The 26,287-nt window shown below is 43.3% G+C and overlaps 1 protein-coding gene across 3 annotated transcripts in view; it reads left to right on the top strand.

Moving 5' to 3' along the window:
- LOC139052443 (tudor domain-containing protein 7B-like) overlaps nucleotides 1-26,287 on the top strand; it is a 101,108-nt gene that overhangs the window by 49,017 nt on the left and 25,804 nt on the right. For all 3 annotated transcript variants that reach the window (XM_070529546.1, XM_070529548.1, XM_070529547.1), the window contains 2 exons: nucleotides 7,995-8,099; nucleotides 9,011-9,129. In XM_070529546.1, coding sequence (XP_070385647.1) covers nucleotides 7,995-8,099; nucleotides 9,011-9,129 — 224 coding nt within the window. The remainder of the gene's footprint in view (nucleotides 1-7,994; nucleotides 8,100-9,010; nucleotides 9,130-26,287) is intronic.

Below are 26,287 nucleotides of genomic sequence, written 5' to 3'. Positions count from 1 at the left end.
TGCTGCACATACTCAGGAGCCCCCTAGCATTGCATAGCAAGGATGTAGCCAGCTATAAGTAGCATAAATATTGTTGCAGTGTATTTGGACAGGACCATGCATGCAAGAGGAAGTAATAGACAGTCTCCCAGAGCTGCAACCTTTCTACCAGGCTGCACAATTAGCTTTTCCCCATCTAACTTTTCCCCATGTACATAGTTGTAAATACATTTGTGCATCGGGCTTCTTCTTTGTAACAATATCAAAATATACAGTACAGTATATTAAATTATCTTATTAAAATCTTAATACAGGAAACTTCAAACTTGTATGCCACTACTGACTAAAGCTCAGTTCTAGTGTATAAACGTCTGGGGGGTATCTCTTTAGCTACAGGATGTCTGTTAATAGAATGAACTGCGCTTTTCCCTCTGAAGCTAAAGAATTAGTGATGCTGTAATGAACACCAATGAGGTTCTCAGTTCGTATAGTGGACCTGTGTTTCATGGCAATCTTTTATTGCATAGAAAGTTCTGCTTTCCAGTTTTTCTGCAAAATACAAAAGAGCTTTTCCATATCACGGCAGCTAGGTTATCGTAAGGCCAATCTGCACAACAGACAAAATCGCACACTGTGCATTACATGGCTCGGTCACCGCTCTGCATGTAGCCATCATTGGTTCTGTGCGGGTCGACTGTTGTAGCCGTCATTGTTAAAGAACAGGCGTCTTTCTATATTCAGGTTTGGTGGGATTTGTCACCTGTCAGACTCTGAACTCGAGAAGGTTGCGGCAAGATTACTCAACCCCCACTCCCCCCCACATTTTTTTTTTTTGGTCAATCTGCCGTTCGTGCAAATGTTTGCAGCCGGGTCATCGACACACTAGTCGCTTGACACTTTCGTGCCTCCATGTAAATCTAAACATAGTCTTGTGTCAGGTTGCTTGACACTATAAAGAGACCGATGTGCCTCTGTGAACAGCGTTGGCAACAAGAGATGGCACCACACGGTGTGTCGCAATGATGGCGGCTGTGAACATGTTTGTTGCCATCCCGTGCACTCGCCTTTGTTTGTGAGGCGGTTTGGTGGCTTTCTGAGTATTGCGCAGCTTCTGTGAATAGATCTGCATTGATTCGGCACCGAATTGTAACTTTAAATGCTGGCGCCTTATAAAGCAGTGCCGATTCAGCCTTATGGCCTAGGCCATGACAAACAGTTCACCTCTGGCCAATGTTTTAATGGGCTGCAAGCTGCCGCGGAATGTGCAACACTAATATGGTTGTACAGGTGCCTCATGCATGATCGTCCAAGCTCATGTATATTGGTTAGATTTGCAGCAGTTAATTGAAGCAGCGTTATTAAGTTATTTTGCTGTGTATCCAACAGGAACGGCATGCCTTGCGGCGGCTAATCAATCCTATGTTTGGACTTGGTTTCGCACTTTCCAAAATACCCGCTGCTTTTGTTGCCGTTCCCTCTGTCCACATCACATTATTATTTCGATCAGTTCTGTCGACCTGAACGAACTTCGTACCAACAGAGGTGGTGCTGTCCCGCGAATTGCAGCATTCAGGCATTGTGTGTGATCTCTGCACCAGGTTGACACGGTGGAGCGTATGCACATGCACTCGGACAGAAGCATTTGCAGATACAAAATCTGCTACTGTGTCAGCTAGTGTGGCCCATCTGCATCATGCTCGGCACTCCTTGTGCCAGAAACAATGAAACGAGGCTGTCATTTGTGTAGCAACACGCATGAGGGGCCCCATGGCACACGCAACATTCGGTACTGTATGGTTCTCCATACCGAATGGGTATTTGAAAAATTGAACTGTACCTAATAGGTTCGTGAGTTGTAATATTTGAACAGTCACTATTTGATTCGATTTGTGGATCGAATTATTTTAGCTGTTATTATTTGATTCAGTGATATTTGAGTATTCACACACCTCTAGTTACAACAACAAAACATTTGTTATGTCAATCTAGCAAATGTAGACAGTGGCAGGGCAGATGACTCAGTGCAGATGAACACATTTTCAGCAGTGTTAGGCCTTCCTATAGGCTAAAATGTCATGTACCTTCCACAGTGCTGCAAGGAACTACTGAGATAGCATATACAGTAGAACCTCGTTGACATGTTCCCATTACGTACGTTTTCCTGGTGCCAACGTTTCCAATCGAGAACGAAAAAAATGACCCAATAGAGTAATGCTCATTTTTTACTGGTTCATACGTTCCCGGAAAATTCTTTACACTTCCTGTAGTTTCTGCGGTGCAGAAAGGAATAATGTCTGCACATAACTTAGTCTTTCAAAATGTTTCTTTATCCACTGTGTCAGAAAGGCAGGCACATTTTGTTCAATTTACTTTATTTATCTCATTCATCATCCATCATCTTCATTTTTCAACCTGCACTGCAGGCCACTTTGGTTAATGGGAGGCCTCCATGACTTGGAATACAGTGAAAGCTCGTTAATTCAAACTTCAATAATTCGAATTTATAGATAATTCGAACTGTACGATTTGGTCCGGCCAAGCTCCACAGAAGTCTATGTATAAAAAAGTCCGTTAATTCGAACGCGAGAAGGTTCCCTCACGGATAATTCGAACTACGCTCGCCTGGCACACGTCTAGAGAAACGCGCCTACTGCCTATACACAAGGCTGTCTTGCCTCCGAAGCGGAGAGAACGGCGAGAGAAGGCAAAATCGGAAAAAAATCTAACTGACGCGGGGTCACCCAGCAGGCAGCGGCGGTTGCCGCCTCTCTGTTCTACGTAACCTCCGAGACTTCTTGCCCATTGCGAATCTCGGAGGCTTTGCAAATCTTGTACAGCTGCTAATGTTGTGCGGAGATGGCACGGCAAGCTCCAAAACACAGCGAATCAAGTACGTCGCAGCTGCGCTTGCAATCAAGAACCAACGAATCCGGGCCTTCGCCACCTTCACATGTTCAGCGTCTTTGTCTTGGCAGTCTTCATTGGTTGTGCACCTCTGTTTTCAGCTTAGGAGGTATCGGCCGTCGCGATTAATTGTGATGGTGTTAAGCTTCGGCTAACGTTCGTTTCAGTGGACATCGGTGGTGTGGCACAGTCGGACCCAGAGCTTCGACTTGAAGATGGCGTGTGCCCGCGGCACACGCCATCACTTTCTGACACGCCAAATTCCTGACATGCCCTACTGCTTCCAAATCGCAGTGTACTGTTGCCCTCCTTCACTTTCGTTAGTTCGAACTTTCGTTAATTCGAACTGAAGCGGCTTCCCCTTGCGGTTCGAATTAACGAGCTTTTACTGTATTCTGCTGCTGCTGTCCTGGGAGAACAATATATAATTGGCACAGATAAAATTTATTAAAAATAGGGGTATTATCGCTGATGCGTGTGGAAAGTTTAACCCTTTTTCTGCCGCTGTGACAAGTGCAGTTGTCACGGTAATTTGTACAAATTTAGCCGATAACAACTGTGGACGTATTAAGGCCACATTACAGGAAATCTCTGGGAAATTCCGTACAGTTGCTCTAATTTCCTATCGGATGAAAAGGGTTGATGCATGTATGTAAGTTTCCTTGTTGCTAGTACAGGAAAAGAGAAAATGGGTGCGGAGAAACAAGGAGCTTTTATTACATATATCTATTTCATTTCTCTCCTGCTCTCCTTTCTCCTTCAATCTGCGCTGTAGGCCTCTATGACGAGACTTCCATCACAGAAGTGGGTTAGAGGAATATGGGTTATAGAGAAAAACAAATCATGGACAAAACCCATCTCGTTAAAACTGTGCAATTTATGTAGTTCTTGAGATAGTGCAGCCGACCACTTTTGTCAAAGACTAAACACATGGGTGAAGTCTTTGGTTGACCACACATCATCAGAGTCTGTTGTTTTCACCTGGTACTAAGTGCACGGTGAGCCGGCGATGGACATTCCTCACAATGTTAGTTTTGCTGGGCTGATCAACACTGTACTGGGAGAAGCTTCAATCAGCCACAATGTACTTGTGCAAGCAGGATCGGTGAAAGTGAATCTTCAGCTCGAGACACTGAGCGTGAACTTGTTCTGAAACTCGTATACTGTGACAGCCTCAAACAGCAAGCGCATGCCGAGATGAGCATGGTCTTGACTGTAATGAAACAATAGCAACGGCACATGATGCAACAAAGGGAAGTAATGGAATGTTTGGCCAAGTCATCAAATCAAGAAAATCCAACACCAAATATAGTAAAGCCAGACATGTTTGAAGGAGACTCATAATGTGCACACTATTGGCTGTGGTTTATCGAGTACACCTGTTTCAAGAATACGTGTAACTCCGACAAAGATGTTGAGTATGTGCTGGTTATTGCCAAGAAATGATACAATGTGCAAATTATGAATCAGGCTCTAACACATTGGGATGGCAATGTAATGCCCAGAGACAATTTACGAACAGAAGATGCTCTTCAGGTGCCTAGCATAACAAAGGCTGATTTATAACCAAGAGGACATCAAGACCCAGAGCTCATCTGAATAATGTATATGTCCAGAGATAAAAAGATGTGGCTGAAGAAGCAAGAAATGTCGGACTCTGGTATTATCCAGCTTCCTTCGGTATCCTCATTTGCTTCTCCTATAGCTATTGCATCTAAAGAAGACGTAAAATGTTTGCCTCTGTACAGATTGCTGGGCTCTCAATCATAAAACAGAATTGATACATTATCTAATGCCGAGGATCTACAACATCATTGATGTCACTGAGGGCTGCCATTGTTTTTCCCAACTAGACCCCTGCAAGTGTTTCTGCAGGTCCTGCTGAGTGAGGAAATGAAAAACACTGCATTTTTTCGGCAATTTGACTTGTTTAAATGTAACAACCTACCATTCAGTTGAAAAAACTTCTTTTTTGTGGTTCCTGAAGATGATGACTAAAATATTGAAACCTTACTTTGGCACATACTGCAGAGTATGCATTGAGGGCACCATATTCAAAGGAGGGGCACCACAATCACGAGTTCTTCACGCCTTCAGCCTTGCTCAACTTTGCCAACTTCTAGGAAAGTGCCTTCTTTCATAGTAAAATAATATTTCTCAGAAGAAGAGTCTTCGATGGACATACTAAAACCACTAAAGGTTCCGGGGAAGAAATTTTCAAACTGGTAAATCTTTATGACCTACACTTCCTGCATGTTTTTGCGAGTGCCCAACTGCAGGCATAAATAAAGTTTCTCCAATCCAATCCAATCTCTGCCTTTATATATGTATAGTCCGTTATATATGCAGGAAGAACAAGGTGCTTTGCACATTTAACCCAGAAAAACATACCTTTTTAATCCAGCAGTGTGAAGGTGCCTATTATGAGCTATTAAAGTTGGCATATTGTCAGACCCTATTTTATGGATACACAAATTTTCTCTACTTTTTGTGGTGAACGCGGCTTAACGCTATGCTGCCATTGCAGATCTGTACCAGAAACACTCAAGACGAGCGAATCAACAGATACACCACGTGGTTGGGTACTACAGCTCGCTGAAATTTGCTGAAATGAATTACTCGACCATAGAAAAAGAAGCTCTGACTATCTTTAATAGCTGCTCAATATTTTCGTATTTGCCTGGAAGGTAACGAATTCATGCTATTCACTGTTAATTAACTTGGCCTACATGATGCCTAGCGTGTATATACCCTAGCTGCTGATTGCGATTTCTTTGGTGCGTTCATGACAGGCATCATTCATATCAAGTCAAGCATGGGCTTCAAGCTAAGATGCATTTCTCAGTACGGGGGTAAGTGTTGAAAAACAGGAGATCTACAAACAGCCGATCAAGAGAAACTTCGATAAAGCACAGCAGTGAAGTACTGGACATTCACACTAGGGCTATGTCCTTGTAAGGAAATGAGTTGTACCTTCAAATAGTAAATTCTATGTAGTGTGCCAAGTGGTTGGGCCCACATTTCAGCATGGGATCTTGAAGAATGACTGGTACACCAAAGCTTCAGGTCAAACAGTGTGCCTCTATTCGCAACATATTCAATATTACACCGGGAGGGTGTCTTGAAAAGAAGTCCGGGAGAGTGAAGCAATCTGCGCTTGACAAATTACAGAAGAAAAAAGACGGGAAAATGGAGGAAGAAGTGAAAGAATAGAGGCCAAATGGTGGATCACACTCGGTTATATTAAAGGGGCTTTAACCACCTTTTATCCAAGTTGAGAAATGCATTTGAATATAAAGGGGCCTTGAACCACTTTTTGTCAAAGTGGAGAAATGCATTTGAAGTTAAAACAGTCTATTTCAGAAGTACTGTGCCACAACAAGTACTTCAATGTATTAAGCAGAAACGGAGTTATTGGCAATCAACCACCACCCCCTTTGCAATGCTTCTGCTCCTTCATCAATGCCTTAAACTGCGAAGGCTACGGCGTAGTGGGGCATGCCCATCATGCTTCGCCTACTTAAGATAATCTTGGCGCATAGTTCAAATTTGATTTTGGACGTTCACGTAGAAGCCGCTACTTCCAATTCTGGCACCTATGACACACCAAACTCGGTGGCTATCCCTCAGATTACAGTTCACGGTGTCTCATCCCTTTGTTGTGCTACAGTGTACTAGGTAGCTATATGTGTGGCTATTCTTGCACATTTCCTTTCGCACTTATCTCTACGACATTTACATTATTTCTGAGGGTAGAACAGACTTCATCTTCATGTTTGCTCCTGTGAGCACGTCAGTACTGCACACATTGCGATAGCAATGGATGCCACATTCCGGACTTGCATAGAAAGGATTCCCAATGTAATGAGCTTCAGCCATTATGGTGACACACCTGAAGGGTGTGCAATTCTCAAAGCAGGTGGCCTGTTCAACGTATGTTGACACTTGGGCCTTGAGTCACGTCACCAACGATACTAATCAGAGCACGCTGTTGTCCTCAGTGAGCTGCAGCGGGCCGGCTCATCAGAGCACCCCGCAGCCATCAGATACTACATGCAACTGTAGTGGCTAACTATGTGCTCGACAGGACTGGAGAGCTCATATTTTTAGTCTGGCCATGCTATTTGGGGCAGACTGGCTTTGTCCCACAACAGCTTGATTGATGGATAGTAAACACATCGAAATTGTGCATTTTGTGCAATGGCTCAATATGAAGCGAAGTCTGCCAAGGCATCTAGCCAGGATCAGCCAGGAGTGAGCGCGCACCTGCAAGCTTACATCTGGGCTGACCTTACGTTTCGTATGGTTCGAGGCTCGTTGAGTGTTCCAAACTAATTGAAATTAGCAAGACCCATTGGCTGCGACACTGATAAGCAGTGTGGCCAAATTTTCATTCCTACGCTGGAGGGCACGGCCAAGCATTAGCAAATGATAGTATGATAATCGTACTTCCAGAATTGGGCAATTCTTATGAAAATTCAGAACATTAATTTTCGCTTACTTCAGCCTGTTTATTAAACTGCGAGAATAAATATACGCAATAACAGTAGGAAGAAGTGCACTAATCCAAATACCCGTTTTGATTGATGTAAAGTATTGGCCGATAGCAGCTGTGTATGGCAATATACTATGACAAAATATGGCAGCCCCAAAGAGAGTGAGGAGGCTTTTTTTGAATCGAGAATTTTTGAGAAAAAGATGACCTCACGCTCTTCTTGTGAGCTCCACATGTCGCACACGACTGCAAAATTTAGCTTAGATGTTCACAGCAACATGTGCTTTCTGCAAGCTTTGTTTTTTCACCAAGCCTAAGGGGTTGTTTAGGACCCCTTTAAGATTGTATTTGATATAGTGGTTCTTGTGAGGAACACTGTAGCTATTAGTACATCTATCACAAGATTAGTGGCATGCTTTTGTATAGATATTGCATTCTCTGTATTTTGGCAATTTTTACTGTGCTGCCAGTGCTTTTTTTTTTCAAAGATGTTTTTTCACCTTTTTGTTGTTTCTGCATTCTGCATTGAATTTGCGCATTCTTCAGTCTATTGGTTAAAAGAAGTTGAATACTGTTTCGTTCATGCTTGTTGCGTACATGTTACAATACAATGCAGGCAATCATCTGTCGCCTAGCAGATGTTGCACCCGGTCTTTGGACGTTGAAGGCAACATCTCTTCTGAGGGAGATGGTTCCTTCGGACCTTGATCTGCTGCTCAAGGTGTGTCATCATTCCTCAATTTTCACTTGTGTTTGGCCTTCGGCATCAGCCTTGAGCAACCCATCACTGCTTGATTATGTGTGACTGCAAAAATGCCTTACTGTAAAGAGTGAAACAGACTACTCAGTCTATTCTTCATTGAAGGTTTTATACATTTTACCACAGTTTAACAAAGTAATTTTACATTGCAGTTTCAATTTAATGAAGCCACTGTGCATGACATGCATGTACATGTGTCCTGGTAATGAGAGAGAGAGAGAGAAACAGGCAGGCATGTCTTTCTGCATTACTAGCAAGTGAAACAGGCTGTGCATAACACTTTCAGCTCTTGTAAAACGTGTAGCTTGATCTTTTAAATTTTTATTTTTCTTTCGTGGAAATGTGGACATAGTAGGTGGGGTTTCTAGAATGCAGAGATCACTTGCTTTGTGGTCTGTGTTTTGTGACCAGCATAGAGGTGCGTTTTGTTACCAACATCTTGAACCACACATGACTCATATACTCTTGAGAACACTTGTGTGTTGAAAATAAACTTAAAGGTAACCAGAAAAAAAGTGTGAAACTGTGAAGGTATGTTGGCACTGGAGCGAGTGCTTTGGGCTGCAGGGTTTTTTAAATGATTTTAACTGTTGCACAGTTTTGCAGGCTATTGTCTTTCAGATCATTCTAGGTTCAGAGTTCAGCTACATTGCATTAAAATCTTGCATCACAATTATCCGAGCCAGAATGTATAGGCATTATGTGTACTGTACACCATGTGCAAGAAGCAAAAGTTTGAAGTATGGGGAGATCTTGCACCATAGGCTATGACCATTTTCTTTGAAAGCTTCAGTTGTATTTTTAATTGGCTTCAATTAACCAAAAATTGCAGTGAAGTTTAACATTTTTGTGTTTTCTGTTCCTGCATTCAGGTTGTTAGGCCAGCAAAGGATGGCTCTGAACCACTGGTGGCCATGTTCAAACGCATTGGGCCAAACAACGAACTCGTGTCTGTCAACACATCGCTGGCAGTGGCTTTGGAGTCTTCAAAGTGAGCCCAATGAGAAATTTGACAAATGAAATGCAGATCAAAGTTCCGACTGGCTTCATGAACTACCTGAAAGCAGTTTTTTTATTTTGCACTTGTTTTGAAATAATAATAGAGTAACAGCTCGCCAAGTTACTGTTGTTCGAGTGATTCTGTGAAAATTTTAGAGCATAACACCACGAAAAGTGCATGTGGCAACACAAGATATGCACATGGCAACACGAGATAAGATTACATATGTAGCTACATTTGAACCTCATGGTAACAGTGTGCCTCAATTTAGCTAAATTCACAATGAATCTTTTTCCTTTTTAAATGCATAGTAACATTCACAATCTTATTGTAGATTGCCAAGTTTATTTATTTTACATTCACACTTGATTTAGGGCAAAACTGATTTTAAAAGAATACAAACACAGATGCTGACTGAATTCGCAGACTGATTTTTTGGACATGTCGCTAATTCAAGCCCACCTGCAGCAGCGACACCAACTTAAGGTGTGGATGTGTAGCGGCAACTGAAGTTCTGGCTGCCAGTACATGAATACTTGAACATTTCTGTCTGTGGCGCAGGTCATTTTTGCTGTGACTGTGGCTCATGCTGCCTGTTTACAGTGTCCTTACAGAACAAAATCGGTGAAGCAATAAACAGTCAACGTGTTGAATAACAAATTTTGGTATTTTTTGGTGTTTACTGTAATATTCTTTATATTCTGAAGTTGGCAGGCCTGTATGTACTGTATGTATCCTTTGACCTAGTTTCAACTTAACAAAGGTCTTCTGCATCATATGCATGCTTTGGGGCAAGGAACATGGTAGAAATAGCCGAGATCTTGCCATTTGCTTGTGTTTCCCCTCGCACATTTGCCATCAAACACAATAGTTAATAAGCAGGTGCAATGTTGCGCTTAGGTGCCTTTGCGACATGGAGGGCGGAAAAACTAGAAGGAAATACAGTCAAATCTCAGTTTAATGAACACAGGTGTAGCGAACTAAACATAAAATTTGGTTGGACATGCTTTGTTTCAGTGAGTACAGTTAAACCTCAATACAACGAACTCCATTATAATAAAATTCTTGATATGACGAAGTATTTACCTTTCACAACCCCTTGTCCATAGAACACCATGTATTTAGAACCTCAATTTAACAAAGTGTGTTTATATGTGATTTCAGTATAACGAAATTTCGCTTCTGCCGCAAGGGAATGCCCAGACAATAAATGGAAACTTCCGTGGATGCACATGTTCAAATGGTTGAATTACAAGTGGCTGCTTGCAAACGCTCCTCTAAGCGGGAGGCCACAAGAACGACAAGAGTGATTGCCGAAGTGGAGTCGCATCATGTTCCGTATAAAGTCCAAGTGTGATAAGATATCGTGCCCTGCACACTTTCTGGTTTAGGTGCGAATGAAAGCATGCGAGGGAGAGACAAGAAAGATGGTGACTTCTTGAGTGCCACCTTCTCGCGCAAGCAAAGGGAACAGGGAGAGGCGAACGAGCTCGTGGTAATGCAATCAAGCATGTGTGATGGGTGGGAGAGGGTGGGCGGGCGCACGTTAGTTGATGTGCGTCTAGGTCATGGCTGCGCATAGCTGTAAGCACTGCTGAATGCATGCGCATCTGCGCACCCTGCTTTAAAGGTAACCTGCCCCGTGTGCAATGAGCGGGTGTGCCGAGAGGATGTGGCATCATGTAAGCTGTCTTACAGAGCGTTTAGTATTGGAAGTTGTGTAATCTCGAGTTTCGGCAACCCGTTGGAGCAAGAGGCAGACGAAGCATTTGGTCCCCGCTGCTAGAGCTTTTCATGATAGCATCGTCTCAGTGCGGGCAGTGCTATCAGCCGCGGGGGCGGAGTGCACGGGAAAGCATGGCTAGCTTCACCTAATTCGTATCGCTGACTCCCAAATTCATCAGAATGAATTGTTTTCTCATTGAAATTTTCTTTTTGCGATTGCCTGATAATTCGGAAAATTCTGTGGCCCCTTTCTGTGTAAGAAAAATCGATCGGCGACTGTACTTATTTGCGTAAAAGGTCAAATTTCAATACAAGTAAATTTCGATATGAAGAAGCAAATTGCTGATTTTACCTACTTCGTTATATCGATTTTTAACTATTTTTCTGTAATAGCGAAACCAAAAATGCTAGATTGGAGGCAATATCGGTTAAAGCGAAATGAATATTTGTTCACTCACAGCTCAAGGTATGCCTTCTAATTGCAAGAATATCGAATACTCAGAGACTTGCAATGGCACATTCTGAATGTGTGTACATGTTTTGACTGGTGGCTGGACGTTTCTTCACCCAGCTAGCCGACGAGCTGATCCCATTGGATTGTACCAATCGCATAATTGTGTATTAATGACTTGTGTCAAGCGTGTGTTTGTAATTTGGAATTTTTAAGTACCACAATATAGGATATAATAAAGATATTATTTTCATGTCATGTGTGAATTAGCCATAGTGAGCTTGGACTATTTCATGTCACAGTCTTGATTGAAACGCAGTCTTAAAGGATGAAAAGCCACAGAGTAAAATTTCCAGTGTGTGGGAAGAAGGAGCCTTTTGTTACTGCTAGTGGCGCTGACATTGTTTTCCCCAATGCGCCCAGTGCGTTGCAAACACATCTAATTCTAATGTTGTGCTTGTAAGCTGCCTTATGGCCGCACTTCACCCATAAAGGTTAAGGTACCGGGAAAGGCTAATATATTTTGATGTTGACACAGGCCTGTGTGATCGGCGTTGCTTTTACAAAGATGTCCTGTTCTGCACAGCCTACAACCAAATTCTAACGATGCACCCATGCAAGTTCTGTAATTTCCAAGGGCTGTAACTTGGAACACCTTATCACTGTGCTTTTTTTTTCATATTTGTTTGCATTAATGCTCTATCATGTTAGTCTTCTGCACAATTTTGTAGTTTGCTTTATAGTTGGAGATCAATTATTGCCATGTTGTAATGAACTCAGGCTTGGTTGCAAAAGAATGAAGTATACATTGTGTGTCGGAACTGAGCTGACGTGAAGTTATTTGAGTTCTTACTGTAGCGTAGGAGTCATTTGCCAACTGCAGGAGGCCTCAAGCCTTTGTCGAACCTTTCCCCCATTCTCGTGCCCTAGCAAAGGTTCCACAACCATGCTGACAAATTTTGTTGAAGCATGTCGCTACAGTGACAGGGTGTCTACCAACCGGGAATTCTCAGGGAATTTGAGCAGTCTGGAAAAACTCAGGGAAAACTCAGGGAATTTGTGCTTCCATCAGGGAAAATTAGCTGTAACTTTATTGAAAGGGAACGAAAGTCGTGTTAATGCTGGCTCCAGTAACAGAGGAATCGCAACGAATCATTATTGACGCCGTGTCATCGGCACGATGTATTGCCAGAGTAGTTAACTACCGATTTTCTAGACGCCCGATTTTTCGGACATGCCCGATAATTTGCACGATTTTGCGGCACCACCACGTACTCCATATAGTCAATGTATATTGCCCCGACTGCAGGTCTGAAATGGCATTAATCAAAGCCGCCACCGCCGCTATTTTGATTATCTCGCCGCCTCGAACCGGCACTCTCTCAGGCAAATCCGCAAATCCGTAACCACCACCGCGGCAACGTCAGGCCTAGCTGCTTCTACGTTCGCTATTAAGCTTCTTGCCGTGCGGTGCTGTGTTTTTCATTGAAAGAATTCGCCGCTATCACCAATGGCACCGACTCCGCCTTTGTAATCCTAGCGATTGGCTTCGAAGCTCGCAGAGCACAGCGCGTTGCCTAATGCCAGTCTGCGAAAGTTAGCTTCGCCTCGGTATACTAGTGTTAGGCGGTGAAGCATAACAAGCGTGGGAAGGGGGCAATTGTCGCGGGACACAGTATACATTACTTAATTACACATGCGTGCACGTCGTCTTCTGTCACAGTACAAGCCCTGATATGCCTAAAAAGCGTACTGGCAGGCCTTCAGAGCTTTTTGAGACGTGCCTGTGGTAATTTTAGCCCTTAAAGGCAGTTAAAGACATGCATTAATTTTTTTCAGACTGCCCGTTTTTTTTTTCAATTTTTTTTTGCGGCCCCTCGGAAGTCCAAGAAATCAAATGTTGACTGTACAACTGACCAAGAGGATGCTTCAGATGATCCATGTGGTGAAAGCGTGGTAGAAGGAGGATGAGAACTGAAAGGACCGACGCACTGAGGAATTAACGGGAAAGGAAGGGTGCCGCCACCTTTTTGAAGGAGCTTGAGCTAAAAAAACTAAGTAATGGCTGATGCTGAGACACAGGTGTCCCTCATCCAAACCAAAATAAATTGTTTACGCAGTGAAACCCAACACTGGGATGTTGTGTACGGGCTGAGAGTATGTCAGGACAGTTGAGGTTGACTTCCCAGCTGCTGAGAGAGAACCTTAGTTGTGACAAAGTTCAGGACCTCATACAGATGAGCTTGGTATCAGTTGATAGAAATAGCTGATATTAAAAAAATATTTACTTATGTATGCATCTCCTTTTCATTCGTATTTGAAAATGTTCGACTCAATTTGGAATGGGCTTTACCATTTCTTTCGCTGTGCATTTTACTAACACTTTCCTTCTGTTTTCTTTTTAAATAAAATGTATATTACTCCTTACTATTCAAACTGGATTAAGTCATTTTTTTGTTTCAGCATGCTTACTAGAGAGTGACAGCATCGGGCAACTTGGTGTCAGCCTGTCTTGACATAAAACAAAGATCTGACTCATTCAGGGAATTTCGCAAAGGTGCTCAGGGAAAACCTGGAAAACTCAGGGAATTTGGAAATGTCAACTTGGTAGACACCCTGAGTGAGACAAAAAAAATCTCAAAATTTCTGCTAAATTTTGATGCCAAGCCACTAAAATTTTCACTAGAGCTTTTAAGTGAATTTTTAGTAGTTTAGGCATTCTAGGACAGTGTAATATAGCTGAAGTGGCAGAAATCACCTTCTGAAACATTTCACATTTGTCTAATGTTCATGCAGGGGAGGAATAAACGGTGAAGTTGGTGAATTTATCAGTACGGTATATGTAGAGGACTTTTTCTTTATTGATATGCTTGCATAGCAATGGACAATGACAGATGAAATTCTGTGTTTACCTTCGGATTGCGAGGTAACAAACACAGCATGATTCAAATGAACATGAGTTATCTGATCTACCTATCGCCAAAAGGGACTTGGTCCACATTATATCTGCAAATTTTCTAGTATTCGGCGCTCGTAAAAAAAAAGCTAAATTCTGCGACATGCACTTGGTTGTCACTTGCACCCCTTGATATACACCCAAAAGCTCCATGCAGTATTGTGTCCAAAAGCCATGAAGAAAGGAAGCAGTATGTCCAGACTGGTGCGAACGAGCCCTGCTGCTCCAATAGCTATGCCTTTCTAGAGTCAGTCTGCCTTATCATATACCTACTGTGTTCTAAACCTCACTATAAAGTCATTGCAATAGGTTTTTGTAAACTTATTGACTGCTATGCTTGCAAATATTTGCCAATGGAACATATTTAGTGAATGTGCTGAACATGTAGTGTTATGGCCCATTCGTATAAATTAATCAAAAAAAAGGTATTCATTTTGTCAGCACAATGTGAATTTGGTAAAGGCCACCATGCTGCGAAGGACAGTATGAAGACTACTGATGTGAAAGCAACCATTGGGCTTCATCACCGTCGCAGCGCTCACGCATCGTACAGCCAGTTTTGGCCGCTTGCAGTAGCTTTTGAATAATGAAGTGCATTCTAGAAGGCCATTTTCAAAACCTTCCTCATTTTGATGTCGCTAAAATGTCGCGAATTTTTTGCCACATCACTAAAAATGTGTCGCTAAACGTGCAAGAAAGTCACTAAATCTAGAGACAGATATCAATGGCAACGCTGGTCCATAGGACCTTTTGAACTGTTTGTCGAACCGGTTTGGAATGGCACCTTCAGCAAGTTCCAGTTTAGGTTCAGTTCCAGGATGGCGGAAAAATATTGGTATAGTTGTGTTCTGGATCAACTGAAAATAATGGTTCAGGTATGGTTCGATTCAACACCGTAGTTCAAACACACAAGACATGAAAGTCTAGCATTGTCTGCTGCACAGTGGTGAAAAAAAAAGTGGTCGTAATGATGTGTGTGCCAAGTTTTAATAGTGGGTTTAAGCCCTATGCATGAGGCCAGCTGCAGTACAGTCTACGCTCGTTACAACGGACCTGCGTACAACAGACTTTCAGATGTAACGGACCGTATTTCAGCCTTAGTTGTTCTACCTTATTTATTAATGCAACAAAACTTGCTTTTAATGGGCTGCACTACAACGGACTATTGGCTACAGCGGATGTAATTAGCGGCAATTTTTGTCAAAATTGGGCGTATGTAATGGACTTTTGCTATGTCGACGCATGCTGGCAACTGATTTGCGAGAGTCAGCCAACGATTGCGGCTCAGTATCTTGCACATGCGCGAGGAATAGAGGAAAGCAGGGCGGAAGCGCGCAGTCTATCGCTCGTGAGGCATGGGGGGAGGCGAGGGAAAGACTACTGTGGTGGCTGCTGTAAATGGCGCGGCTGTGTGGGCGACTTATCTTGAAAGCGATCTGCAATGTGGACAAAGCACGCAGCCGCAGGTGCAGTATCTTGAAAGCGATCTGCAATGCACCCACACGGGCGTCGTATCTTGAAAGGTATCTGCGATGTGGACAAAGTGCGTGCCAGCGGGGGTGCCGTATCTTGAAAGCGACCTGCGATGTGGACAAAGTGCACGCCCACGCGGGCGCTGTATCTTGAAAGTGATCTGCGATGTGAACAAAGTGCGTGCCCGCGCGTTCCTTATCTTCAAAAGGATCTGCGATGTGGACAAAGTGCACCCTGTGCCGGTAGCTTCGTATGTGCTGTGCTTTCGACGTTTAGTTCATGCTGAAGCGAGAGACAGCACGAAGGTCAATTCGCTCGCTACTGTTGCCGCACTTGCTTAATTTGCTATCGCAATCGATGCTTTGCTTTTCGGGCGAAACTGACTTTTTTTTTTTTTTTTGACATTCATCGCGCACTCTTTGCAGTGAAGTTAGACATTGTGACAAAAGTTTGGAAGTGAGGCGTCTCGGATATTTTGGACCTTCGACAAAATGGACATTTTTTGTACGCAGGTCCGATTATCAGATTCCGTTGTAATGAGAGGCCACTGCGTTACTCTCTTTGATATGTCCCTGTTTGCTATCATGCATTACATGCATTATTTAGCAAGGTTCATGTGCCACCATATAGGATACAGTTAAACCTCAATATAATGAAGTAGGTAAAGTCGGCAATTTGCTTTGGTATATCAAAATTTTTTTGTATTGCATTTCGACCTTCTATGCAAACAAGTACAGTCGCTGATCGATATTTCTTGCACGGAAAGGCACCGCAGAATTTTCCGAGTTATCGGGCAATCGAGAAGAGCAGATTTGAATAAAAAAACTGTTCATTTTGATTAATCTAGGAACCGGTGATGAATGATATGGCTTCATTCCACATCGACAATATCTTCACATAGGCAGTACAAATTAAGCGAAGCCAGCCACACTTTCGCGTGCCACGCTGCGGCGGCTGATAGCATCGCCCGCTCTGGGACGACGCTATCACGAAAAATGCCGGCAGTGGGGAGAGAATGCTTCATCTGCCTCTCACTCCAACAGGTCACCGAAATTCGAGATTATGCAACCTTCAATACATAATGCACGGGAAGGAAGCTTACGTGATGCCATGCTGTCTCGGCACACCCACTCCTTACACACGCAGCAGATTACCTCTATAACAGGGTGCGCGGCTGCATATACACTCAGCCACACTTACAACCATGCACAGCCACGGCCAAGACGTGCACCAGAAATAGCGACGCACGTCAACGTCATCCCCTGCCCCGCCTTTCGCACACGTTTCATTGCTCCCCTCCTCCTCTTTCCCTTTGCTCACATGGAGAGGCGGCACTCGTGCGTGAAGCCACCATTTTTATTTCTCAGCTTCACACACTTTCACGCGCACCTAAAGCACAAAGTGCACAGGACTCAACAGGATTTTATTGCACTTGGACTTTATACGGAACATGATGCGGCTTGACTTGGCAGTCGCTGTTGTCACGCTGCGCATGATTCGAGAGGTGTGTTTGCAAGCAGCCACTTTGTAATTCATTCATTTGACCATTTATGTCTGTGAAAATTTCCATTTCTTGTGTTGGCATGTTATATGGAGAATTACGTTATAATGAAGTTTGTTATATCGAGATTTAACTCTTTAATGAAGGCACTATTTTTGTGTCGTACACGTTATATTGAAATTGCATATAAGCACACTTCATTACATTGGTGTTCTATAGACAAGAGGTTATGAAAAGTCAAATATTTTGTTATATCGAGAATTTTCTTGTAATGAAGTTCATTATATCGAAATGTAACTGTATAATGAAGGCAGTACTTTTGTGTCGTGTGCAATTGAGCTTGGGCTGTGTCATGTCACAAGTCTTGAAGCATAGTCCTACAAGATGACTCAACAGGATCTTATTGCACTTGGACTTTATACGGAACATGATGCGGCTTGACTTGGCAGTCGCTGTTGTCACGCTGTGCATGATTCGAGAGGTGTGTTTGCAAGCAGCCGCTTTGTAATTCATTCATTTGACCATTTGTGTCTGGGAAAATTTCCATTTCTTGTGTTGGCATGTTATATAAAGAATTACATTATAATGAAGTTTGTTATATCGAGGTTTAACCGTTTAATGAACGCAGTATTTTTGTGTCGTACGCATTATATTGAAATCGCATATAAGCACACTTCATTACATTGGTGTTCTATGGGCGAGAGGTTATGAAAAGTCAAATATCGAAATGTAACTGTATAATGAAGGCAGTACTTTTGTGTCGTATGCGATTGAGCTTGGGCTGTGTCATGTCACAAGTCTTGAAGTATAGCCCTACAAGATGAAAAGCCACCATGTAAAATTCCCAATGTGTGTGGAAAGGAGGATACTTTTGTTAATGCTGGTGGTGCTGCCAGCAGTCATTGTCATGCATTGTGGCCTCACTTGCTAGTTCAGCAAACAAGATATGAAGTCTATTATTGGCTGCTATGCAATGATGAAAAAGTAAGTGCTTGTAGTGATGTGTGCATCAAGTTTAAACAGTGGGTTTAAGCCCTTTGCATGAGGCCAACTGCAGCATTGCTCTCTTTGGCACATGCCTGTATGCTATGACGTATTACGTGCATAAGAAAATATGGCTAGTGTGCTTGATCGTGAAGCTATCACTTGAGTCTTTTTGTGGGATTTAATTGGTCAGTGCTTACTGACAAGGCTTACTGAGAAGCTTGTGAAGCTTTTTGGACTGCTGAAATTTACTAATCTCACCTTGAAGAGGCATTGAAACACTTCTTGGATATAGTAATAAAATGTTGCCGATGTGTATAAGAGGCTCCTGTAAACATGTAAGACCAATACTAATTCACTGCCCCCACAGAGGCGTCTGCGTCGGTAGGCGTTTGGCGTGTTGCGACACCACGCACCCGAGCACATAAAGGTTGGCCCCTCCCGCGCCAAGCTGTATGTGGCTTTGCCGTGTCCGGGAAATAGGGTTCCCGGGGGTTTAGCAGACTGATGCTGAGTGTTTGGACCTTTATGGCCCCTCGGCAGAGGCAATACACCTCTTTGGCCTCTGCTTCACATTGACGGCACCTCCGGACTGACCCTCCTGGGAGAAATCGGCAGTCACCTTTTCCTGTCCTCTTCCTCCACGTGCCTTTTTTTTCATACCTGTCCTGTCTTCTTGTATCTTCTATTCACTTCTAATTTTTGTAGATGACAAGGGTTAACCTTGTGTGGCTGACTTACCTTGGTTATGTCGTATATTAGGTTATAGTGTCGATGTACAGCTGGCATGGGTTGGACTTGTTCGCAAGTTTCTGTCCCATCCCCTCGCTAGGGCTCCATGGTGGGCTGCTGGCACTGTGGCCGAACAACACAACTTTTACATGGCTCCTCCTTTCCTCGAAAATGATCACCCCTCTTATAAAAGAGGGCAGACTGAAGCAGCTAATTTTTTTCAGAAAAGAAAAGTAACCTTCCCAAAATACCATGTACTACATAGTGAAGTAGAAGAAAAGCCAGCAAGAATGTTATCTCCAATCACAGTATCCAAGTCCTTGACAGAAGCCTTAGGCCCTGGCTACAAGCTTTCCAAAATGTCCAATGGCGATTTGCTGCTTGAACTTTGAGACAATGTACAATACGCAAAACTGTCAAACATTTGCATCCATTGGCGACATCCCTGTTTCCGTCACATCCCACCGATCCCTCAACACTGTCCGTGGTGTAATCAGAAATAGATTTCGTACACTTAACAGAAAAATAGATGTTTGAAGGGCTCACTGGCCAAGACGTCATAGATGTTCACCGGATCAAAATCCAGAAGGACAACAAAGAAATTTACACAAAACACCTGATCCTCGCGTTCAACAGCAACACACCCCCTGAATCAATAGAAGTCGACTACTTGAAATTAGATGTAAGACTACATTCCCAAACCCCGCAGATGCTTCAGTTGTCACAAGTTCGGCCATGGCTCACAGAGTTGCCAGGGCCGCCATACTTGCGCAAAATGTGCTTCAAGGAACATTTGAAAACCAAAGAGAACATTTCATTCAAAGAAGCTAGAAGGCGTATTGCGCTAACAAACACATTCTCCTTCAAAGGAAGAAACAAAAATCTTAAGAGAACATTTCATTCAAAGAAGCTAGAAGGTCTATTACGCTAACAAATACATTCTCCTTCAATGGAAGAAACAGCTTTGCCGATGTGGTGCGACGGGGCGTAGCACCACACCAGCCTGCGGCGCCTGCTCAGGCAACGGTTACCGGGCCACCCACGCCCCAGGCAGAGACAGCACAAGCTGCCCTACCACCTGCCAAACAGGGCCTGCCGGCCCCTCAGTCAGCAGCCCACAAGGTTCCTCCCCAATGGGAGTGGCCTGAAACACACACTCGTGGCTTTGTGGAGCTCCAGTGCCTCGGGAGAGGCCATGGAGACAACTACCAGTTTGCTCTCGCTACCGCGGAGGCACAACTCTCTTGAAAAAAAGAAAAAAACCCCATAACAAACCCTCAAAAACGAGGAACTTAATTGCTTTTAGCCACATCCCCCTAATATAATTAAACATGGCGTTCCTGATACATTGGAATTATCATGGGATTATTCAAAACTACAGTGGCATAAAAAAAGGTGACCACACCTTAAGAACATTAAACAAAAATACATTCTTTTGTTGTGACAGAGAACAAGCGAGTAGGCTCTCTGGAGGTGTTGCAATCATAGTGAAAAATGGTGTTGCTACTCATGAAATCAGGCTTCAACGAAATATAGAGCTATTAAAAACTACAGTGACATAAAAAGATGACCACACCACAAGAACATTTTTAAAAAATACGAAGTCTTTCGTTGTGACAGAGCACAAGCGAGTAGGCTCTCTGGAGGTGTCACAATCATAGTGAAAAATGGTGTTGCTACTCATGAAATCAGGCTTCAAACGAAATATGGAGCTGTAGAAGTGACCGTTCTTGATTTTTAAGACAATTACAATATGTACTATGTATCTTGAACCACATGTAAATGTTACACTTCATGATTTAGAAGCACTATTTAAACAGATACCAGAGCCACATTTAGTAGTAGGGGATTCTAATGCGCACTCACCTTTTTGGGGCCGTGACCAAACGGACACTAGAGGCCGTATCCTAGAAGATTTTATCTAATGATGTCTGCCTGCTCAATACAGGAAAGCACCCACCCCGCAGGGGCGTCTGCGTCAGCAGGTGTTTGGTGTGTTGCGACACCACATACCCGAGCACACGAGGGTTATACCATCCCGCGTCTAACCGTGCTCGGCTTAGCCATGTCCAGGGAAAAGGTGATCTTTGGGGTTGAGTCAGTGCCGGGTGTTTGGACCGTCATGGCCCCTCAGCGGCAGCAACACACCCTTTCGGCTTCACGTAGATGGCACCTCCAGACTGACCCACCTAGAGGAAATCAGCAGTCGCCTTTTCCTGTCGCCCTCTGCAGTATTTTTCTTTCCCATCTTCTTTCTTTTACTCTCCTATTGTCTCTTCTCTTCCATCACTTCCCATTTTTCCTAGGAAACTTGGTTTAACCTTGTGTGTGTGCCCTCCCTTAGGTATAATAGGTTATAGTGGCAATGTACAGTTGGCGCGGGCAGCCTTATGCGTTAAGCGCTGCAGCGTCCCCTAGTTGGGCTCCGTGGTGGGTTGCCGTCATTGCTGCCGAAAAGAATCCGAAATACTATGGGAACACCAGCATTTGCCCCGCATACTTGATCGTCACGCTCAAAAGAGTGGTTGCACCGATGAATTAAACACTTGTTTCAACCGACCAAAAGAGACTTATCCAAAATATTATGTTGTACACAGTGAGAACTCTGAAAAACAAGCCAGATTCATTTCCCCATTCATAGTTGCAAAATCGTTGACCAAAGCCTCAGGGTCAGGTTATAAAGTGATGAAAATGGCTAGCGGAGACCTTCTTCTTGAGATCCCTCAGAAATATCGGTACAAGAAGCTCAGCAGTCTTGTGACGCTTGGCAACATACCAGTCTCTGTCTGCCTCTTTGTTTAATAATAGTACCAATAATGTCTGCCTGCTTAACACAGGAAAGCACACATATTGCTCTCTGAGCTTAGGAAAAATGAGCTGCTTAGATTTATCTTTTATTTCTCCATCAGTTTTTAACGATTTTAAATGGGATGTTCTTGACAAACCCCTACGGAAGCGATCACCTTCCTGTAAAAATTAACTTATCATACCCACCACAAATAATCCCAAGCAAACTACACCGTTGGAAGCTACACTTAGCAAACTGGGCACTGTTTCGAGAATAGGCCAGCCTGGATAAAGTTTTCTCATGTAATCTAAATGTCGACGATCTAAATCAATTGTTCCCAACCTGTATTATTACTGCCGCGCAGCTAGCTATTCCTCAGTCCTCAGGAGTAGTTCGACATAATCAAAATCTGGTATACGCAAGAATGTAGGAAAGCAAAAAAGAAACAAAACAAAGCCTGGGGGATATTCCGCAGATACCCAACAAACGATAATCTAGTAAATTTTAGAAAGGTGAAAGCCAATGCACACCGCGTGCGTTGCGATGCCAAGAAAACTTCCTGGAAGCATTACGTATCATCTGTCAACAGTTCAATCACATCCAAAAATATGTGGAAACAAGTCCATAAATTAAATGGCAGATTTTCCCCGTTCACAATTCCGTTTTTAACAGCCCCCGGCACAAAACAAGTATAGAGGAACAGGCGGACATACTACGGAAACATTTCTCTGATGTTTCGAGTTGCTCACACTACACACACTCGTTCCTGAAGTACAAACATACATCCGAAAAAAAAAAAAAAGAATTCCTACAAGTGGCAGTACAAATGAGCCTTATAATACACTAATTACACTTCAGGAAATCCAAAAAGTACTATCCGCCAGTAAACAGACAGCACCCGGCCCTGATGAAATATATTATGAAATGCTGGCTCATCTCTCAGAAGCTGCTGTAAATGCCTTTTTGCAATTCTTCAACAAAATATGAGTATTGGGAAAAATACCGGCGGCTTCGAATAGAGCAGCGAGTGTACCGTTTCTGCAGCCTGCATAACCACCAATCACCCCTAGCAGTTATAGACCCATAGCTCTTGCAAGTTGTCTCGCAAAATCATTCGAAAGTATCCTGAACATTAGGCTGATGTTCACTCTTGGATCACGTGAACTCCTTGACATCCACCAGTGTGGATTTAAAAAAGCATGTTCAACAACTGACCATCTTGTGCGCCTAGAAAATGCAGTCCCAGAAGCATTCATACATAAGAAACACTGTCTAGCAGTCTTCGATGTCAATAAGGCTTGTGATACCACCTGGAGGTTTGGTATTCTCCGCAATCTAGGAGAACTTGTTATCCGCGGTAGGATGCTGAACTGCCTGAAAGATTTCCTGTCCGATTGTTCATTTCATGTATGCCTGGGTGCAACCCGTTGGAAGAAGTTTGTCCAGGAGGATGTAGTGCAACAGGGTTGTATTTTAAATACAACACTTTTCATAATAAAAAATGAACTCCATCGCAAAAATCATTCCGAGGTGCATTATGTATTCTGCATATGTCGATGACTTTCAAATAGCATGCACATCCTCCATCTTGCCAACGTGCAAGAGACGGATACAACTCACATTGAACAAACTTGATTTGGGCAGACAGAAATGGATTTAAGTTTTCACCACAAAAGACAGTTGCTGTTCTCTTCTCACTTAAAAGAAGCCTACAGGTTGACCCCATTCTGCACATAAAAAAAAATGTACTTCCAGTAAAGAATGAACAAAATTTTTAGGTATAACTTTTGACAAAAAGGTCACATTCTTACCACACATAAACACCTGCAGAAAAAAAGCTTTTCAGTCGCTGAATATATTCAAAGTACTGTCATGTAAACACTGGGCGTCTGATAGAACATGCCTTCTACACATTTATCACTCTTTGGTATGTACCTCCTTAGATTATAGCTGTATAGTGCATGGTTCAGCAAGACCGTCATACTTTAAGAAATTAGGTCCAGTACATAACTCAGGCTTGCGTATTTCATGGGGTGCATACCAAACATCTCCTATAGGCAGCCTTTATGTATGTAGAAACAAATGAACCCGCACTAGAATGTAGAAGAGCTGCTCTAACCTGTGCATACATTCTTTAGGTACAATCTCTACCAAAATACATTTGCTATCCACTTGCAACAAAGTGTCCTTCCAGAATAATATACAACAACAAACCACAAACTACTAGACCACTGCTCCTGCAATTTGAAGAGATGTGTTGGAACCTTGACGTAGTAGACACATTACCTGGCATTGCCCACAGACATGACCCACTGCCCCCATGGTTTGTCTTTCCCACAGCTTGCAATCTCACTCTAACACAGTTCCGCAAAGCACAAGCTCCACCACAACACCTTATTCAAGAATTCCTTGCACTAGAGGAACACTACACCAGTTTCACGGACTTTTATACTGATGGTTATAAAACGACAGGCCATATCGGAAGTGCAGTTGTCCAAGGGAACTGGGAAGAAACTGAAGACTTCCGCAGTGTACATCCATCTTCACTGCTGAATGTTAACGCCATTTCTATAGCCACAGAGAAAATAGTAAAGGAGAACGTTACAACTGAGCGTTTATTTTTTCAGACACTATTCCTGAGTTACTTATCTTTCACATGTATATTCTGAATTTCCTTTGGTATTAATGTTTTTGTAGATATCATGTTTTTTTATTGTTATTCTTATCAACTGGCAGTAAAAATGGTGCTTTCTAAAATTTTTGTTTTACCTAAACATTTTTTTGTCTGGCAATATATGTTTTTGGAAAGAGCATTTCATTATGCACAATATGCTATGCTGCAATGTGTGCTGGAATATTATTTGTAGTGGTAAATAATTATTTTCCAAGGCCTATAAACAACCCGACCATTTTCTCGTGGCAACTAAAGAGTTAACGCCTGCTTCACGTCCGCTGCAGGTCGGCCCGGTATTAGGGAGGTTTAGCTTGTCCGGGAGCGGCCTGCATGGTGCCGCCACCTGGTGGCACAGAGCTCAAACAGACAAAAACAGCTGATATTGCTGTAACCAAGTGTATTTTACTTTGCTGCGTGTGTAAACTTTTGGCAGCAACACGATTACGCCAGTGTCTGGGAGTGTTAGCCAGCACCACCGCTCACAAACCTTGGTGGCAGATGTGGAGCATCCTTTCTCCTGCAGTGTGTCACGAGTACATGATCTATCTCGGTGAAGGCAGCTGGTCAGTAAACCCACACATGCTACCTGAAGGCATAAAATCTGCCGGATTTGAGACCCTTGCTATGTAATGAACGAAAAGAAAGGAAACCACAGGATGTGGGTTCTTATGCCACCTGCTGCCAATTGTTTTTTCATCCACTTTCATTTCAACCTAACCTCCGGAGGTGAAGTGATGCGTGGGGGGGCATGGCTTTATGACTACGAGACAAGCTGATGGATAAATGCTTGCTAAAGTCGATGACACAGTGTACTGGGTTTGAGGTGGTGTAACTGTCTGTTCACATGCAGCATACAAACTCAAGGTTGGGTTGCTGCTACAGCATTATGCTACTGAAAGCAAAATTTGCTTCACTGCACTAAGATGCAGTCTTGGTGGGCCTATAAAGTAGCAGACGACATGAAGCCTTACCTTTAGGGGTCATTGTGCCTGTGCATATTTGCTTCAATGTGCAGCCATGGCAGCTGCACTGGCGCTACACAGAGTGCAGCCACGTGTTCACATGCTCATCAATGTTTTGTGGCCGGTTGCACTCTGTCAACATGAGAGAAAGAGCTACCCAGAATATTTTGTCATGGTTTTTGTGGTGGTGCAGAACTGGATATTAAAGAGAAGCTTTCTTTGCCTCTTCCTTCAACTTTCCACTGCTGCTGCTGTCTGCCACACTGCAGTAGGAGATGGTTCAGATCGTGTGTATGCATGTCACAAGTGCGGCAGAGAGTAAAAGCAATGTGAGAAACTCGTTTGAACCTTTGCACCGTGTCAAATGTGCAAAGCCCTGAGTTCTCTGGAGCTCCCTGGGCGTCGCCACATTAGCCTCTTGACAGCTGCAATTATCCGTGACACCTGCAAAAGCATTGCAGAAATTGCAGCGCTTACCTTTCTACTTACGTGCAAGTCCAGAGGGAAGCTAGATAGAATGGAAGAGAGGAGGGGGAGAGGAGACACAGCCTGGGTAGAACAGGCACAGCTGCAAGACGAGTGAGTAGCAGCCTTGCCGCCCTTCACTCGCAGTTCCCATGCAAGCAGGGGGGAGAGGGGAGATTGGGAAAAGGTTATGTGTAAAGGGCAAGGAGACGCTATTACTATAGACATGACAGCAGTTGCGGACAAACAGTATAAATTTAAGTTCAAGGTACGGTATGTTTCTGCTGTTTCTGAAAAATAAGCACCATGCAGATTTGTTAAGTGGACAACTTACGCAGGGCATGCAGAAGCAGGGCCGCAGTAAAGCACACAGTAAGACCTAGGCGACACTATGGAAGTGGTTGCACGTCAAATCAACACTTCTGTGCCCACCGCGGT

Source organism: Dermacentor albipictus, unplaced genomic scaffold, assembly GCF_038994185.2.
Source record: "Dermacentor albipictus isolate Rhodes 1998 colony unplaced genomic scaffold, USDA_Dalb.pri_finalv2 scaffold_23, whole genome shotgun sequence".
Lineage (NCBI taxonomy): Eukaryota > Metazoa > Arthropoda > Arachnida > Ixodida > Ixodidae > Dermacentor > Dermacentor albipictus.
This window is presented reverse-complemented; position numbering and strand designations above follow the sequence as displayed.